We start from the raw sequence: 16941 nt of genomic DNA, 5'->3' as shown, positions 1-16941 counted from the left end.
GGTAACCCTAACCCAACGCCAATCCAAGCGAGCAAAGCGCGTCTTATTTCGTCGGCGTCGGAAATTGACTAAAATAGGAAATCTGCTTGGACCCTGGCTGAGGAAGGATCTGCAAGGAGTCGTTAGGTTGCGCCCGCTTTGTTCCTGCAACGCCAGCCAGCCAGCCAGCCAGACATGCAGCCAGCCAGCAAGCCAGCTCATCTGTCCGCCGCCACAACCAGCACCTTGCTTCCCCACCACACTCTGTCGATCGCGCTCATCGAAGCACTCGAGACGTAGCACTTATGCGTCTTGGACGGCTCCATCGCTTGGCTCAAGCAGCGACTTTGCTAATTGGCGCAGCGAGCGCTAGCAATACCACCACCCTTGAGCCACGCGTCGTTGCAACCACTCATCTACAGCGATGCCTTGGTCAAGCTGGCATCGAGCTGGTGGCCGCCGACGTCAGTACAGCAGAGGTCTACTTCCAGGCATCTGCATCCGACAATGTCGTCTTTCACTACAACCCCACGCTCATCGCGTATCCCACCTCGGCCAGGCTGGTGCAGCAGGCGGTGATGTGCGTTTCAGAACACTCGGATGCGCCCATCGCTGCTAGGAGTGGCGGCCATTCCTTCGCTGGCTTTGGAAGCGGCGGCATGGATGGCTCTGTCGTCATCGATCTTGCCCGTCTCAACTCGGTAGTCTCGCACCCGCAGAGAGCCTCCGTCGAGGTCGGTCCGGGTGCTCGCCTCGGTGACGTGGTTAAAGGCCTCTGGCATCAGGGCAATGGTCAACGAGCAATGTCGACGGGTACCTGTGCAGGAGTCGGCGTCGGCGGTCTCAGTCTCTGTGGTGGCTTCGGTCCCATGTCAAGAAAGTGGGGACTTACTGCCGACAATATCCTCGAAGCGGATCTCGTGCTTGCCAATGGATCCATGGTCACCGTCTCGGAATCGCAGCATCCAGAGCTGCTCTGGGCGCTACGAGGAAGTGGTTCCTTCTTCGGCATCGTCACTCGCTTTCTTTTCCAATCACAGGACGCCTCGCCACCCGTTATTTCGTTTGAATTCCGCTGGACCCCTTCCATCGACACCGTAGACAAGGCCATCGCAGTCATGTTGGCCGTCCAAGCTTTCTCTCTACAGCACGATCTCTCAAACGATCTCGGCTTGCACATCCAACTCCGCAAGCCGTCACAAAGCGATCCTCAGCCATCAATGAACCGACCAGTCTCAATCGAAGTCAAGGGTATATACCTTGGCCCTGTAGCCGAATGGGATCAGCTTCAATCGAAGCTCATGGCCGAACTTCGTTCTTACTCCGCGCCGGAGCCGGACACCCAGAAAGTCACGCTTCATAACTATCTTGAGCTCATGGAGGAATGGGATGACTTTGGCAAAGGCGAGCACAAGCTTGACACCGAAGCTATCCACAAGCAACACAACAACTTTGTCACAAAGTCATCGCTCACCCTCAAGCCCAACAAGGGATTCGACCAGCAGGCTTTGCGGCCTCTCATGCAATATATTTGGGATACCAGTTTGACCGCTGGCCAAGATGTCGATCTTCCTAACGGCAAGCATGTATTTTGGGCGTGGAACATCTACTTTGAGCTATTCGGCGGCGGCAGGCCAGCACACGCTCAGCCTAAAGCCAAGAAGCTCAGCAGCTTCCCTCATCGAGATGGTCTCTGGCTCATCCAAGTTGCTGTTGGCACTGTTGCCTACATGGACCTCGCACACTCAGGCCACCTATATGCACGCGAGCTCGATGCTCGAATCAACGGCGCCATCCAGGCCTCCGACCTTGGCAGAGGTGGCTACTCTTGCTACGTCGATTCGGAACTCGACGAAGACGAATGGAGGCAGCTCTACTATGGATCCTCCATTCCACGCCTTGAAGACATCAAGATGCAGGTCGATCCACTGAATCTGTTCCGCAACCCGCAGACCTTGGGCAGTCGCAGAGACATCCAAGCCCGACGCAAAGCTGCACGTCGTCGTCGCCGGGAGCCGGAGGCTGGCCCCCCACCGCTCCGATCTTCTCGTCTGTGACCGCCGTTATTTGCGTCGTCTCAAAACCAAACTGCATCTTGGTCTCACCATGCACTCTCTACAAACGATACCCCTGCATACCTGTTGCAACAAGCTTAGGAATACACTGACTGACACAATGGCGAGGTTTGTTCATGACTGCTAAGTTGTTTGTGGACGATCCGTAGAAGGAGGAAAGGAAGGAAAGGAGCAGGGCGGACAAGCAAAGCTCACAGCCATCAAGGCTCGTCGCGATAAGGCATGCGCTGAGAGGATCTGGTCTGATTTGCACGTTATCCCGAGTGCCTCGACAAGGGGAACCAAATGTGAATGTGAATGGTGAGATTGCGTGAGCATGATCTAAAACATCGAAAGCGCCTCCTTCCACCTTGCCAACTGCTGCTGCTACTCCTCGTCCTCGTCCTCGACTTCGACCTGAGGTACGCCTTTGTACCGCACAGCCTGGTACGCAAACGGGATCAACAAGGCAAGCTCCACAAAATCGTAAAGACGAATAGGAGAGGTATGACGTTGGTCTGCCCAGCTTGAGAACAATGCCAAGCACTCGACGAGCATCTCAAAGGACGCAAGAGCCGCCGTTCCGATAGCAGAGATGCGGAAACAGCCGGTGAACGTCGAAGATCGGTTGTTGAAGTAAGCCTGCGCCAGCAGCTGTGTTTGCAACAGAGCCCGAGTCAGTGCTTGGGTAGCCTCTTGGAACATGCGTCGGCTGAGAGCCAACGAGACTTTCACATCTGTATCGCCGAGTACACAGCGTTCCGCAGGATTGAGAATGGAGATCCAATACTCGTTGCCGAGACAGATCAGGACCAGGGCTGCGGAGAGCACGTAGAAAGGTCGCTTGTCGATTGATTTTGCCAGGTTGATGCTCTTAACTTCGCGTCGAGTCAGGCGACGACGACGGAAAGCAAGAGGGTTCGACCAAAATCCGGTGTAGTCTGCAGGTCGCTTCAGGTGAAGCAGTGTGGTGACCATGAAGATTACGTGAATCAAAGGGCTCCCGCTGTATAGGAGTAGGATAATGGAACCCTCTTGGCCAGCCGTGACATAATCAGCCAGTTCCACAGCAAACTTGAGCATCACGATGACAATCCAAGTCCACTGTGCTTCGATCCATAGACCTGTGCTCGTTCTTCGAGTATACCAGAACCAGATCAGCAGAATCTCATCAAAAAAGAAGTGCCAAATCACTGCCATCGTGCTACCGATGACGAGAGGAGTAGGATGATCTTTGGAGTGCAGTCGATCACCTGTAAGCAGCCGTCCGACCATGTGAGTCGCAGCTTCAGTGGGCACTGAGTTGGCGGCGATCTCTCTATCACCCTCCTCGCCCGGGCCCAGGGGTAAAGGAGGAGACCACACTATGGTTGGGAATGACGACTCGGCTAACAGGACTCGTCTCAGCGTGTGACTGCTGAAGTAAATCTGCCAGTCAAACTCAAAGTACTGGCGAGAGGCATCCAAAGAGGCAGCAGGGATGGCACATGCTGCGCTTGCGTTTGTTCGCACGATTTGAGGCTCGTGTGCACCATCGATTGTAGGCGCTCGTTGCGGAATGCGACGAAGGAATTGAGATGCGGCTGGTGTCGAGACTTGGGTGAGCACCGGTCCGTAAAAGTGCGCTTTTTGTTCTTTCTTGCTGTCGACGGCTGACGCTGCTGCAGCTGAAACGTCTGGCTGCGTTCTTCCCGTGTCCTTGTCATCGACGTGGTCTTCAGAGTCTGCCCTGGTGAAAGTGAACAGCGACTCAAACGCATGCTTCCAGTATGGCCGTTCGCACTCAGCACTGTCCAGGTTGTTACACGTTCGCATGAGCCTATGCTTGCCTTCAAACTGATGCAACATGGCATCATCATAGACAAATGCATCTTTGCTCTTGACCAGCCCGACACGCGATCTCGTCCTAAAGTGAGGGATCAGGATCCTCGCATCGCCGTTTCGATATTCTGGAAGTCGACCTTCGGCTGCTTGGTTGACCTGGTCGGAGCTTGCTTGCAGGAAGTGAAGATTTCGAGGGTGTCTGTCAAAGAACGGACTTATATGACTGCGGTTGTCAATCGTACGTTCGACCGGCGAGCCCTCGGAGTCTGTTCTGTAGAAGGGCGACGGGACGAGCTCGAGCAACGAAGTCGAGATGCCGGCGTCGATGAGAGCAGTATTCAGATCGGTCGGCCAGTGAGCATAGTTGCTTCGTTTGGGCAGGATCGGTGCGCGATCAGAAAGAATGTAAGAAACGTTGAAGAACGTGCCGAGTGTCTTGGCTTGCTCGTCGGGTATTGAGACACTGAAGATGGCTCGCAGAGACGACCTTCCTAACTTGTTGGTGTAGAGCGGCTGCACTGGAATGCGCAGTGGAATGGAAGTATGTATCTTCGAGTCGATGGTAGCCCCCTCGATTACCTTTCCAGACCAAACAACGACGTCTGTCCGTGTAAAGTTGGACTGAACGCCTTTGGTGTCTCGCGTGTTTAGCGTTTGTTCGTAGGTCTGCCACAGTTGGTCGTCTGGGAGCTTTTCGCCCCGAGCAAGCAGGTCGGTGACATCTTCGAGGACCGTTGCATGGATATCGAACGTGGATTGTGAGTTGATGAGCGGATGCAATTGGGAAGCATTGAAGGGCTGGGTGTGTTTGTGAGGGAGGGCGAGATCTCTGAGTGGGAATAGGAACCCGAGAGTTAATTTGGCAATCAGATAGCCTCCTCCAAGGACGACCACGGCTCCAAGCAGGGCAAAGAGGACTGTAGCCACGTAGAAGCAACACTGGCACGAGCGTTTTCGACCCTCGCGCTGTTTCTTTGCGCGATTGACGGGGACAGAAGAGGGATGGAAGACCTCTTGCTCCTTGGGCGAGTTCATTGATGCGTTTCAACAGCCTTCAGAGCCTGGCTGCTGTTCAGAGGGTATCAATGGTGGTGGTGGTGTGCGGCAGCATACGAAGTGAGACCGGCGCAGTCAATCAGGTGGACTGAGCCATTGTCGATCGGAACCGCAAATGGATGAGGTGGAGGATTCATGCAAAGACGGATGCGCAGGTTCCGATACAGAGCTGCACAGCCAATCATCTCTGTACCAACTTTGGACTCAGCTTGCAGACGCGGTATATTCTAGTCTAGTTGTTCCCAGTCTGTGTAGCGAGCGCTTAGGCGAACTGTCGAGTCCATTGACAGCTTCCATTGGAAAACCCCGCCGACTTCGGCCAAACTGTGGAGGAATCTGCTCGAGGCTTAGCCGTGCGCGCTCATTCAGGGTCCAGAAATCTGTGAGGTAATTTCCAACGAGCGTCTGCCAGATAATCTATAGTAATCGGGCCCCGATCAAGTCATCATGTGTGCCCCCTTCGTCGCGTTTACGCTCGTCGCTGTTGCACTACCGACATGATGTACGGATCCACAGTGAGGCGGTGGGCAGCCCGTTGTTGCACATCAGCTCGTCTCTTGCCAACGGTACTTTGTGTCGGTGAACGCGTCGCGAGACATGGCCGAACTTAGTTGCTCCTTTCATCTCAGCCTGGTGTGCCCCCCCACTCAACGGTTGCAACGCACCCGCTGACCCCCACCCAACCAACTTGGATGACAGGCTCGCTTCGGAGCCCTGAAAATGAGATCCACCGACTTGCTGTCAACGATGGTCGCTCTGCTTGTTGACAACGAGTGCCAACAGCGCCATCGCATTTCACTCCGGCGCTGCGAGAGAGCAAACTTGTACGGACGCTGTCACGATAAGCCGCGATGCTCCTATTTCACACAGCTATATATACAGCATACTGATTATCGGGAAAGAAGAGCCACTACTCCAAATACTAGCACTCTCCTTCTCTCGCATCTTTTTCTTATCTCATCATGCGACTCTTTGTTTCCCTCCTCGTCACGAGCTTGCTGCTGGCCAGCAAGTCTTTCACGCAAGGTCTTCCTCCTTGGACCAGTGCACAAGGTGGTCAGCCGAGTAACGGTGAGTCAGCTCCCCATGCTGTTGATCCCCTTGCTAGCGGCAACCATTGGAGTCCTATGCCTGGACCCGCCATGCCGCCCAACAACGGTGCTACTGGCGGTGGCTGGCGTCCATTTGGCTCGCCTGGTGGTCAACAGGGCGTCGCACGCTCACCTGGCCCTTCTCAGCCCGGCCAAGATGGAGGTATACCTACTCTTCCTTTCGGCGCTTCCGGTGGTGGTATACCGGGAATGCCAAGTGCGCCAGGTGCTGGCGCCTCCGGAATGGTCCAGGGTGGTGGCGACAGCCAGCTCAAGCAAGAAACCGAGTTTCCTGGTCAACCAACCAAGGCACTGATGGTGAGTGTTCCATCTCTCCGAGCTTGTTGTGAATGCCACCGTCGCGATTATACAACGAGGTACTGACTGGCCTGGTTGTTTTTTCTAGTATACGTATGTGCCCAAATCATTCGGGAACGGGGGCGCAATTGTGGTGGCGCTGCACCACTGCGGGGGGACCGCGCCTGGCTTTTTCCAAGAGATGTCCGGCTCCGGCTGGGCCAAGATGGCAGACGAAAAAGGGTTTTTGATGATCTTCGGACAGAGTCCTGAAGGCTCAGGCAAGTGCTGGGACGTTTCCAGCCGTGCTTCTCTCAAGCATGACGGAGGTGGAGACACAAACACAGTCGCGAACATGGTCAAGTTTGCTCAAAAGAAGTACGGCGCTGGCGATAAAGTCTTTGCGGTGGGCCAGTCATCGGGCGCGATGCTGAGCCAGGCTCTTGCTGCCACTTATCCCAGCCTGTTCGTTGCCGCTGCCTCTTTCTCTGGCGTTCCAGCTGGTGAGTCTTCGACGGGGCCAAAGCGGGGCTGAGCTAATTCTAGGTGAAAGATTCGCTCAAGCTCACATTCGGTTCTACTCTATGATACCTAACAGGTTGCTTCCGAACTGACAAGATCACGGGTGCGGATTGGAATAGCACGTGCACCGATGGCAGTCTGAACGAGCCAGTCGAGTACTGGAAACAACAGGCCAGAGGAATGTTCCCTGGTTACAAAGGTCACTACCCTCGAATGCTCATTGTTCACGGCACCAACGATGCGGTCATCAACTTCAACGATCACGTCGAGGCAACCAAACAGTGGTAAGTACAGGTCGAACAAAGGACAACGTCGCTCTATACACGTCGAGCTTCATGTCACTGATGCTTGGACCCTCTCTCTTGACGTTCACTCAGGTGCGGTCTACACGGCTTTGACCCTAAGAGCCCCGCCAAGAAAGACACGCTGCCCTCGCTACCCAACTTCGAGGTTTCGGAGTACGGCTCGTGTGTCAAGGCGGTGACTGCGAAAGGCGTCACTCATGACAATCCCGCTCGAGCCGATCTGACGTGCGAGTTCTTTGGTCTTTGAGTGAACGCTTCTCCCGTTCACCTTGCCCGCTCCTCTGCTATCCTCTCTGCCTTGTCGCTGGTTCCTGGGTTCGGCTATGCCAAGCGTTGGGCGAAAGTGGCAGAACGGAGAAGAACACTCTCACTTCACGCAGGTTTCTCTTTGCAAATTCAAAGCTTGCTTCGCGTACGTCACTGGTTGGTGCTATTGAGCGTTGCGAGATGCTTCTGAGGTACATCGTTCCGATGGAAGACGGAGCGTTTCACCATTCGCCGGCAGCAGACGCATCGTCTGGGTCTGGCCGCCGGCCAGCAGCCGTGGGATTCGGCTGTCCAGTATGGCCAAATATGATTACTGTTGTGCAGCAGGCACGGGCGAGCACAGCATTTGAGAAACAGGCGCGTCATGTCTGGCCTCGCTTGGCACAACGAATCGTTTCGGACACGGAACCCCGTTTGCCTGTTTCCGATGGAAGCAGGTACGCTATCTTCAACACGGGTTAGAGAGTTTGTGCATCCTCAACACTGCACCCGTACCGCTGCGGTCAGCAATGGATCGACTCGGCAGGTGTACTGCTGATCCGTCCGGCCTTGGCACCTATTAAATTGTGGGGCAATTCGGCGCTTCCACCGATGCTGACCCGAGTGCGTCGCAACTCCGAAAGGTTTCCTTCTCTTCTAGAGAACCTTTTTCGTTTGCGTACCTCCTGGATGACGTGTTGAGACCGTCGAGACGTTGAAAGCTTCGTTAAGAAGGAATGCCGGTGATTTACGCTGCCGTGGTCACGCAGCGATCCGAGCACTTCCGCCGGAACCTCCGCTTCGTATACGGTTCGAACCAAGGCCTGCTACGCTGCAAAGAAGCAGGTGGTGCATGGTCTTTGCCTTTCGCTACAAGGCGTACAGTGTGATGGAGACTCGCCACCGAAAAAGTATATAGTGTCACCCATCTTGACCATCGAACAGCCAACCACTATCATCCAACCCAAACAGCTCCTCCACACACTCAGGAACACACAGACAAGCAATCCAGCAAGCAAGATGGCTTTCCCCCGAGCACTACTTCTCTCTGCCCTCCTGGGCTCAGCTGCCCTGACCACCGCAGCTCCAGTCGCCTCTACTTGCCAGCCAGAGCTCAGGCAGTGGGGCCAACTCACTTTTAACGACACCGCTCTGAGTCTTGGCGATGACGGCGACTTTGTCATCGGAGGAGCCAATCCAATCAACTTTGCAGTGGCTATCTGCTCATACGACAACTATGGCAAGTACGAGGTACAGGGCCAGGGATACTTGGTTAATGCTACCGACGCGACGCAATGCCTGACCGCGAGCGCGCTCGATGAGGAGAACGCAAGTTTTTCATTCCAGCCATGCACCTACAATGGTGGAGACATTTCAGCCACGCAGGCATTTGCGTATTACAGCGACTACGACGGAGGCAATACCTTGCCCGGCTACTTCAACGGAGAGAACAGTAAGGCGGTCAACAGTACCCAGCCACCGCTCTACACTCTCAAGTCCCAGTACAACAGGCTCACTTTCGACGGTACTCTGGGCAAGTTGTTGGTAGACTACACACCCAACCTCACCACGGTTCCGGCGACGTCGCTGGCTTTGCCGCTAGGCAACCTTCCGGTCACTGCACCGGCGCCGACCGATGATCCAGCTCTGAACTGCGCCTCTCACCTGATTGGTCAGCTCAACTTCAACAATCAGACGTCGAGCTCCAACCAGTACAACGGGCCGTTGAACGCGCGTTGGGAGGCAGATGCGAGTACCTCGGACAAGTTCGTATTTGAACAGTGCGACTACTCGCCTGCGGGCATCAAGGCTGAAGGCGACGTCGTCTACGGTCGTCTCCGCCCGAGTACCGAGCTTCTGCACAGCAAGTTCCAGTGCTACGCATTGGAGGGTGCAGGGTTAGGACCCTGGATCATGGGTCTGCAGCTGCAGACGTGCGGCTACGCGACCGCCGATGCCCAAGAAGCCGCCACGTCCAACCTCGACGTTATCCAGTACAACACATCGGACAACTCGATTCACTGGGTCACATTCCTTAACGGCACTCAGGTCAGCGAGTACTCGGCTTACACTCAGCTCGACTACGACTCCGAGTACGGCGTTACCCAGCACGTCTGGGACGAGTTGGGAATCGGCTACATCCAGCTCTCGCCAGACAACGCCAACTTGACCAAGTACCCGCCTGGAAAAGTGAGCTTCGTCCCCGAGCATCGTTCCAGTTGAGTGTCAATCCTTGACATGTATTGTACTTTCGTGTTGGCATGAACTTTTTTGAATATGAGCTTGTTTTCGCAATCAGCATCTGTGCTCTCTCGACTTAGGGCAGCGGAACGGCATCGGCCGGTGCTGACCCCTCGACCCTCCCAACTGTGCCTTTCTTCGAACTGTTCAGAATCGTCTGGTTTCCCCCGCATTTTCTATGCATCCGCGCCGAGTTCCTGCATGCGGTCGCAGCTTTGAGACGAGACATGGCAGAAACATGGCGAGGAGTGGGCGTTCGTCGGAGTCCCAATAAATATTTCGACGCCGCCGAAAGCACGATCAAACCGGGGCAGAATGCGGGGTACAGTCTACCTTCTCGTCTCGTCCCGCCACTGCCAGTTGAGGCGGTCACCAACCGGGTGCTCACATGGGGAAAGCGAGCGGAGATTCGACAAAGACTTGGTTCGGCCTCAAGCCCCCTCCACTGCAAGTGCCACACGCATACAAGGAGAGCATCTCGACACGGATCAGGTATATTGATGCCACCGGAAATAAACAGCAAATATCGACAACAGAAGAGAAAAGGCCGTCTAGATTGGGATACCAGGCGCAGTGAGCGGGCGGCTAAAGTTGGTGCGCGAAAGTCTGGAAGAGTGACGAAGCATCTTGACTCTAAGCTCGTCCGAGTTGAACTGAGCTGGAGGAGCGCGCATCGGGCTCATGGGCCGTGCGCTTCTAGGTCGCATCAGGAGCGATCCAGTAGGAGAACCGCCACGAGGTGTCACTGGGACTGAGTTTGAGATGACAGCATCGGAAGCACTGGTAACCTGGTCAGAATAGTCGCTCGAGATCTTGGGCGACGAGCCGCCCGACGAGAGCTGTGGAGTAGAGGGCGCAGAGACCTCACCCAGAAGCATGACCGACAGACGATGTGAGACGTTGTGCACGCCGGTAGCATGGCCGACCTGGACGACGTCCTTCTCGGGGACGTTCTGCTTGACAAATTGGTCGAGCGTGAGCTCAGCGTATGGCAGCGAAGGATCGGTGGGGAGCGAAAAGTAGCGCGTCTTGGTGGGTACACGGCGGTGGAGGCCCTCGGGTCGGAATGGCTGCTTGGAGCCAGCCTTGAACTTGGCGTTTTGGATCGCAGTAACCTGGGCGAGGTACGAGATGGTCTTCTCCCATGTGCACACAGCCGAGACAGGCAAATACGGACGCTTGGCTCTGACGCTGGCCTTGGCAGCCAGCATCTTGACGAGCTCCCACAGCATGTCGATCGCGGCAGCTTTGACCACCTCGGGCCTGGCGTTGGCAGCATAGGCGCGCGAAGATCCGAGAAGGTCAGCGACCGAAACGGCAGGAACCTCGATGCGGCGCATCTTGACCTCGACAAAAGCCGAGTACTCGCCGCAGCCCGCACCCTCGCACGAGCGGCACGTGGACGCCTTGTCACCGTGGCAAGCCATGCAGCTCAGCTTGCCCTGACCCTGGCAGCGGCCACACCGGCGGCGACCCTTCTGCATGCCAGAGCCGGAGCACCAGAAGCACTCGTTGCCAGCGTCACCGCGGCAGGTGCGGCAGGTCTCGCTGCCCGAGCCAGAGCACTTGCGACAGGCGCCGAACGTCTTGGAGCGCGGCAGCTCAAAGATCTTGCGCGTCTTGGACTTGATGGTGCTGATGTCGAGTCCCTCGTGGGTGATCTCGATGTCCCAAGGGTTGGGCAACTCGGGGAGCAGGGGCAAGGTAGTCGAGTTAGTGGAAGACTTGTCGATGCTGGCAATCCTCTTCCAGAGGGCAGTGCGACTTTCGAGGACGACGATGGCCTTGACGAGCGAGTGAGTCTTGCTGCCCTTGAGCTCGATCTTGAGCGCTTCCTGGCGAGCAGCACGTTCAGCAGGAGAAATCTCTTCCTTCTTGGTAGGGGGAAGTGGTGCGCCGTTTTCGCCAAACATCCGAGCGGGAGGTTCGACAAGGGAAGGAAAGGATTTAGCGAGAGCGGACTGAGCAGCGTGGCAAGAAGGAGGTTCCTGGTTGGGGTGGGCGATGCGGAAAACAATGTCTTCGCGCGAGAGACCCGACGAGGGGAAGGCTGGGGCTTCGCCGAATAGGCTGCTCTGGGTAGATGAAGCAGGTGGTGAGGAAGAAAAACTCTGGTCCGAGTCGCTCAACTCGACTGACTTGCCCTTCTGCTCGCGAGTGTATCGTGGATGTTCGTCGATGAGCTCGAGCTCGTCCTGCTCGCCAATTGAGTCGACCTTGGCAGCACGGGCCGAGGGGTGCAGGGGTCTCTGGGCAGAGACGGCGAGGTTGCTCTGGTAGAGGATGAGAAGGTCCTCGAGAGAAGCATCGCTGCCGCCAGGATGATTGAAAGAGTCGAACTTGAGCACATCTTGGAGGTAGTCGACATTCGTGAAGCCGAGAGCAGTGGGTTCTTGTGGGACGTTACGAGGTCCCGAAAAGGGGCGCTTGGCGCGGGGAGCGACGACGCGAAGAACTGCTGGTTCCTCGTCCGAGTTGGAGCTGTGAGTGGAAGCAGTACGGACGGAGCCAGTGTACATGGAACGCGGACTGGAGAAGCTCGACTCGCTGAAGCCCAGGGAGCGTGGCGAGGCGGGCTCATGTGTGTAGTTGGACATTGTGGAGCTGCCGGAAAGAGGATAGATGGTGAAGAGAGAGCCCTCAGTTGAACCGGCAGGATTATATGTAGGACTCGGCGGGAAGTAGGTTGTAAGGGGCATGGGGAACGAAAACGAGTTCGGCAGATGGTCCAAGATGTCGATTAGGTATTTGACTGACTTATATGGAAGTGCCATGAGTGAGTAAGGCTCATGGTCATTGCTGCACGCGGATCGCATGCAACGAGACACTCTCAGGAGCAAACGGCTGGCATTGCCAGTTCGTGGACTAGTCTGGTACAGCTGAGGATGGAAGCGCGACAATAGACGTCCAGTATGGCCAGATTCACTTGGGCAAGGCGAAAACGGAGCGGCAGGTAAGGATTCCCACATTGCGGGCGAGCAGAGCACACGACAAGTGAGAAGGGCAACTGGTAGCCGATTCCAGGCTGCTGTAATGATGAAGACATGGCGTGAAGTGGACTTTGTGGCTTTGGGCAAGCGTCGAGAGGCTCGAAACGGCAGAGTGTCTTAGTTGGAAGACATTCCGCCTCGACATCAGTTGCCGTTTTTGCAGACGGCGAGCAAAGGCTTGAAACTGAGCTCGACTCGTGGCGGCCAAGTGCAAAGTTGTCTCGCCTGGCCTGTCGGAGCGGAAACCTTGATTCCTTATAATTTCCTTTTCATTTTCAGTTGGCTTTTTCTTTCAATTTCCCCATGCCGCACACTTCCATGCCGCAGATTTTCAAGCCGCAGTGCCAGTTCCGATATATAACACAGTAGCATGATCTACCCGTTGCACGGAATGTCCGACGAAAGACAGGACAGAAGTGATCGATTGCTGGGTTTTTACTCAAGTGGATATGCCGTGGAAAGCTTTTCACCGTAGAAAGCTTTTCACTGTAGAAAGCAGTACGGACGAACAGATAAGCTGCAAGACGACGACGCTGGTGTCACTGCGGGGCTTGAACGCCATTCCGCCCACGTCTGTGTGCATCTTGGACAATGAACACGCATGCGCCGATTGCAGTTGAAACAATGCAGATCGCACGGATCGGAGGGGTCAATGGTCACAAAACGAATTCGGCCTTTACCAAGCCGCTGACGGTTATGCGATTCAGAAACACGCTCACGACGGACAAGCTTCAGAAGCCGAACCCAACGTGCGGAGAGGTGAGTATTCCAGGGCAAGCCAACGAGTCAGCCCCTCTTTGCAAACCCAGATGACGATTGTCTCGGGTGGGCTTTGCCAGAAAGCTTGCAGCAAAGCCAAGTCTTTGGATTCGAAGCCACATTCGCGCGTGTCGATCCATAATTCATGCGCATTTTTTATTCTATCAAAAAAGCCTCAAAACTGCAGATTCCGATTTTTCGAGCCGCGTGTGCCGACTGCAGGACACAGTCGCGGGCACAGCTCTCTCTCCGCCAAAGTTTGCATGCAGCAAACAAGCTTCAGATGCAGAAGTACTGTACTTACAATGGACGCCTAAGCAATACGTTTCGATCGTCACGTTCCAATGCAGTCTGCAGTTGATCGTCGTTGGCACCTAAGCGCTCGTCTGGCATCTAGGGCAAGCTATCGAAAGCAGTTCCGTATTGTTCCGTCCAACGAAAAGCAAAGCGCTTTGTGTGATGCATGAAAGAAAACCCATTATAGTTCGCCAAGAGACAAGAACACCCGATGTCTGACAGCCAAGGATCAATTTCTCACGCGTCTCTAAGCGAGGTCCTAGTGTGCTGTGTTCCTGCAGTTGGCGTTCTGACCTTGTTTGCTGTACCTGGTCGAATCATGGCCGGGTAGTGCCATGTTAAGATGATCTGGTCGAGAAAATCACACATATGCAAGGCAGAATCCACTTTGAAGAGAAACATACGAGCAGCCGAATGAACAACATGCGCAGTTTCAACCTTGAGACTGCCACGTGAGCTGGCAATAGAGAACAGGGAACAGAGCTACTGAAAGTGCAATGGCCAAAATCCAGTCAGTGCAACGATACTGGATGCAACAGAAGCAGCTTTCCCAAGAAGAGGTAGCCCCGCTTAGCACAAAGCAGACCGTGCTCTCACACCTTTGCATGCGAGCCTTGCCAGATAGGTGAGCGACTGAGATTAAACTTTCATTGAGACAGTAGCCAGTAGATGCAGATCTGGCCGTGATCTCGTTCTGGACCATGGAGCCAAGTGTCGCGCTGAGATTGCAATAATGTACATCCTGCTGCGCCACGTTGTGATCGATCAGGTTCCCGCCCTGGACTAGGTTCTTGGGCCTCTGCATACAGAGCTTTAGACTGAAGTCAACCTATTGTCGATCAAACTTGCACACTCCAGCTGGCACTGAGATATTGCATGAGTGTTCGAAATACGGCGTCAACAGGGAAGACGCTGCCGACTGATGCAAGCTTTCACGATAAGCGCTGCGACTTCAAAGAGCTATTCTCTCACCCAGTTCCGGAAGATAGCGATGAGCTCGTCGGTTGCTTGCATGTCTTTCTTAGTCGCTCTGGCGCCGTTTCGCGCAGAGTCTCATCTCTAGCCTGCTCTACTTGGACTGGCCAATTTCTCCACAGGCCGGTCCAAGATTGATGTTCAGACTAGCGTCCAGACGCTGGTGCTTACTGTTGCCTATCTTTTGTGCTTCCGCATCCGAATGTTCGCTTTTTCGCCAGTTGTCGCTTCGTCAGCCAACTGTGGACGCCACCATAGGCTTGAGAGCGTGTCTCGGGAGGCTTTTGCCAAACAGAGGCGCGGTTTTTGCCAGCCCACTCCGTCGAGCGAAAGCCTGGGCCTCATGAATGAACCCAGCTCGCTTCTGTCAGCCACAGTCTTTGCCTCGGAACGCGTAAAGCTGCTCCCGTGCTCACTAATGTGTCCGAACCATCACTTACAGTAGAGCAAATTTCAATACAGTACCTTATTTTTTCCAAGAATTTTTCAGCTATTTTTTGGTACCTTTTTTCTGGTAATTTCGTTAGGGTCCTTTCCAACAGATACAGTATGTCCGGCCAAAAGACACGAAAGACCTAAGTCGGCCCCTGGAGCTGCACACCTTCTACGCTATGTTCGAACCACCGTACCTTTTCAAGTGGGTACATACCGTTCTCGCCCCGCCAAATCAGTCTAGTCCGTGATTTATGTAAGTCACTCTGCATCTGGGTATTCCTGCTGCCGGATTTCTGCAGGCGAGCCTGCGCAACATGCTGATTTCTTGAGTTGAGAACTGACGAGGCTGCCGCGAGCTATATTAGTATATTGACTTGGAGACGCTTTTTTGACCTTGACCCTGTTGGGGAACCGCCAAGTTGACAGCATGACTGACCAAGAATTGGCCGCGAGGGCCTGTCTGTGGCTGGGTATGACTTTGTCCTGGAGTGGTGATGAAGGCTGGGGAAGCGCAATTGCCGAAGAGTAAGGCAGGCTGGCGCTGCCCATGCAGAAGTCAGACTGCTATGCAGAATACAGAATACACATGCAACCACTCGATCGAAACAAGCACAGTGTACGTAGAGGAAGGCCACGGCAAGGTCGGCCTTCGAGTTGGTCTCAAAATCCGAAACAAGGCGTACCGCATGCACCGCTGCAGATTCAGCCGCCACGCACGACCACACGCGTTTAAGAAATGTTTGTATTTGAGCTTCTGCGTTTTTGTACTCGATTCTTGCATCGCGATCCAGACCTTTTGGATTTTTGACAGTATTCCAGGCGTCAGAGCCCACGTCGAAGGCTGTCTCACAATGCGAGCCTTTCGGGCTTTCCCTTTGGTTATGTCCAAAGCGTTAGCCGCCCCACATCACACGGTTGAAACCATCGTGGTGGAACAGCGAGAATCCTATTTCATCTCCGCCTGAGACACTGCGACTCAAGCTGCCCTTGCCTAGCGGCGATCCACGCAGCGTACCAGTGGCGTCTGCTTGCCTTTCGAGCAGAGGTGATGCAACACGCCCCCCAGACGCGAGACCATAGGCGCCGCCGCTGACATATTCACTCTCCGCTCGCAGACTTGAATGAATGACGACCACCTATCTATCCTGGTCGACTCTGCATCTTGGAGAGGAAATTCTGGTCTCACACTGCTGCTACAGTAGAGGCCAAGTCCAGCCTGAAGGTGTAGACAAGGTTTTTCTGCAGAGTAGTCCGTCGTCTGCTGGTTTGTGGAGCAGCAACTGCAGCCTATAGTAAGTAGTAGCGGGCCGACTTGCAAACAAAGCACGAAAACGAAAATTGAAAAAGCAAAGAAATCAGAAACCGAGCATCTCGACCGCTTTCGTTCATTCTGAGAACAGGCGGAGGCCAGAATTGATTTTACGCCCCGCCTGTGGCCGCTTCAATTTAAGCCTCCGTTGTGGAGAAATGCGCTGCTGGTGCTGCTCCTTCCTAGCCGCTTTCCGCTTGCAGTGAGTTGACATCGCCTGCGCCTTTCTCTAACCCAAAATTTGCGCTCATCAGAGTACCACCTGAGTCTATGTATCTCTGTGCACGCAAAATCTCTGGCTGCCTCGTCGTGGCTAGTTGGAGTGCCGCTGAACACTTGGCGAACACCTGCAGTCAGACTGACACCTCCGTCGACGTTGCACAACGCCCAGCCCACACTAGTCTTGAATCATGACCCGATGCATGGTGTCTCTGAATCAACAAACTAGACTGCAGAGCCATGGCTTGTGCTTCGACTCCTCCACTGTGCCTGCAGAGTCAAGCGCCTGTTCTTCCGGTTTTGCTTGTAGCTAAGCACTGACCTGTTCCATCTGATTCAGCC

General features: G+C 54.7%; 5 protein-coding genes across 5 annotated transcripts; 3 read left to right on the top strand and 2 right to left on the bottom strand.

Moving 5' to 3' along the window:
* Nucleotides 1-284: 284 nt before the first annotated feature.
* EX895_002255 (uncharacterized protein) lies at nt 285-2036 on the top strand (the record flags this gene model as incomplete). Its single annotated transcript, XM_029882854.1, has 1 exon — nt 285-2036. One exon carries the CDS (start codon nt 285-287, stop codon nt 2034-2036), a length of 1752 nt encoding a protein of 583 aa, XP_029740999.1.
* A 384-nt stretch (nt 2037-2420) lies between these two features.
* EX895_002254 (uncharacterized protein) lies at nt 2421-4892 on the bottom strand (the record flags this gene model as incomplete). The annotated part of the gene is made up of 1 exon (XM_029882853.1): nt 2421-4892. The coding sequence occupies one exon, from the start codon at nt 4890-4892 to the stop codon at nt 2421-2423; it is 2472 nt and encodes an 823-aa protein (XP_029740998.1).
* Nucleotides 4893-5875: 983 nt separating this feature from the next.
* Nucleotides 5876-7375, top strand: EX895_002253 (uncharacterized protein; the record flags this gene model as incomplete). The annotated part of the gene is made up of 4 exons (XM_029882852.1): nt 5876-6322; nt 6411-6804; nt 6900-7107; nt 7201-7375. The coding sequence occupies 4 exons, from the start codon at nt 5876-5878 to the stop codon at nt 7373-7375; spliced, it is 1224 nt and encodes a 407-aa protein (XP_029740997.1).
* Nucleotides 7376-8394: 1019 nt separating this feature from the next.
* On the top strand, nt 8395-9597 carry EX895_002252 (uncharacterized protein; the record flags this gene model as incomplete). The annotated part of the gene is made up of 1 exon (XM_029882851.1): nt 8395-9597. One exon carries the CDS (start codon nt 8395-8397, stop codon nt 9595-9597), a length of 1203 nt encoding a protein of 400 aa, XP_029740996.1.
* Nucleotides 9598-10166: 569 nt separating this feature from the next.
* Nucleotides 10167-12212, bottom strand: EX895_002251 (uncharacterized protein; the record flags this gene model as incomplete). Its single annotated transcript, XM_029882850.1, has 1 exon — nt 10167-12212. The coding sequence occupies one exon, from the start codon at nt 12210-12212 to the stop codon at nt 10167-10169; it is 2046 nt and encodes a 681-aa protein (XP_029740995.1).
* Nucleotides 12213-16941: the final 4729 nt, after the last annotated feature.

This window comes from Sporisorium graminicola, chromosome SGRAM_13, assembly GCF_005498985.1.
Source record: "Sporisorium graminicola strain CBS 10092 chromosome SGRAM_13, whole genome shotgun sequence".
NCBI lineage: Eukaryota > Fungi > Basidiomycota > Ustilaginomycetes > Ustilaginales > Ustilaginaceae > Sporisorium > Sporisorium graminicola.
The sequence above is the reverse complement of the archived record's forward strand: the minus strand, read 5'-3'. Positions and strand labels throughout refer to the sequence as shown.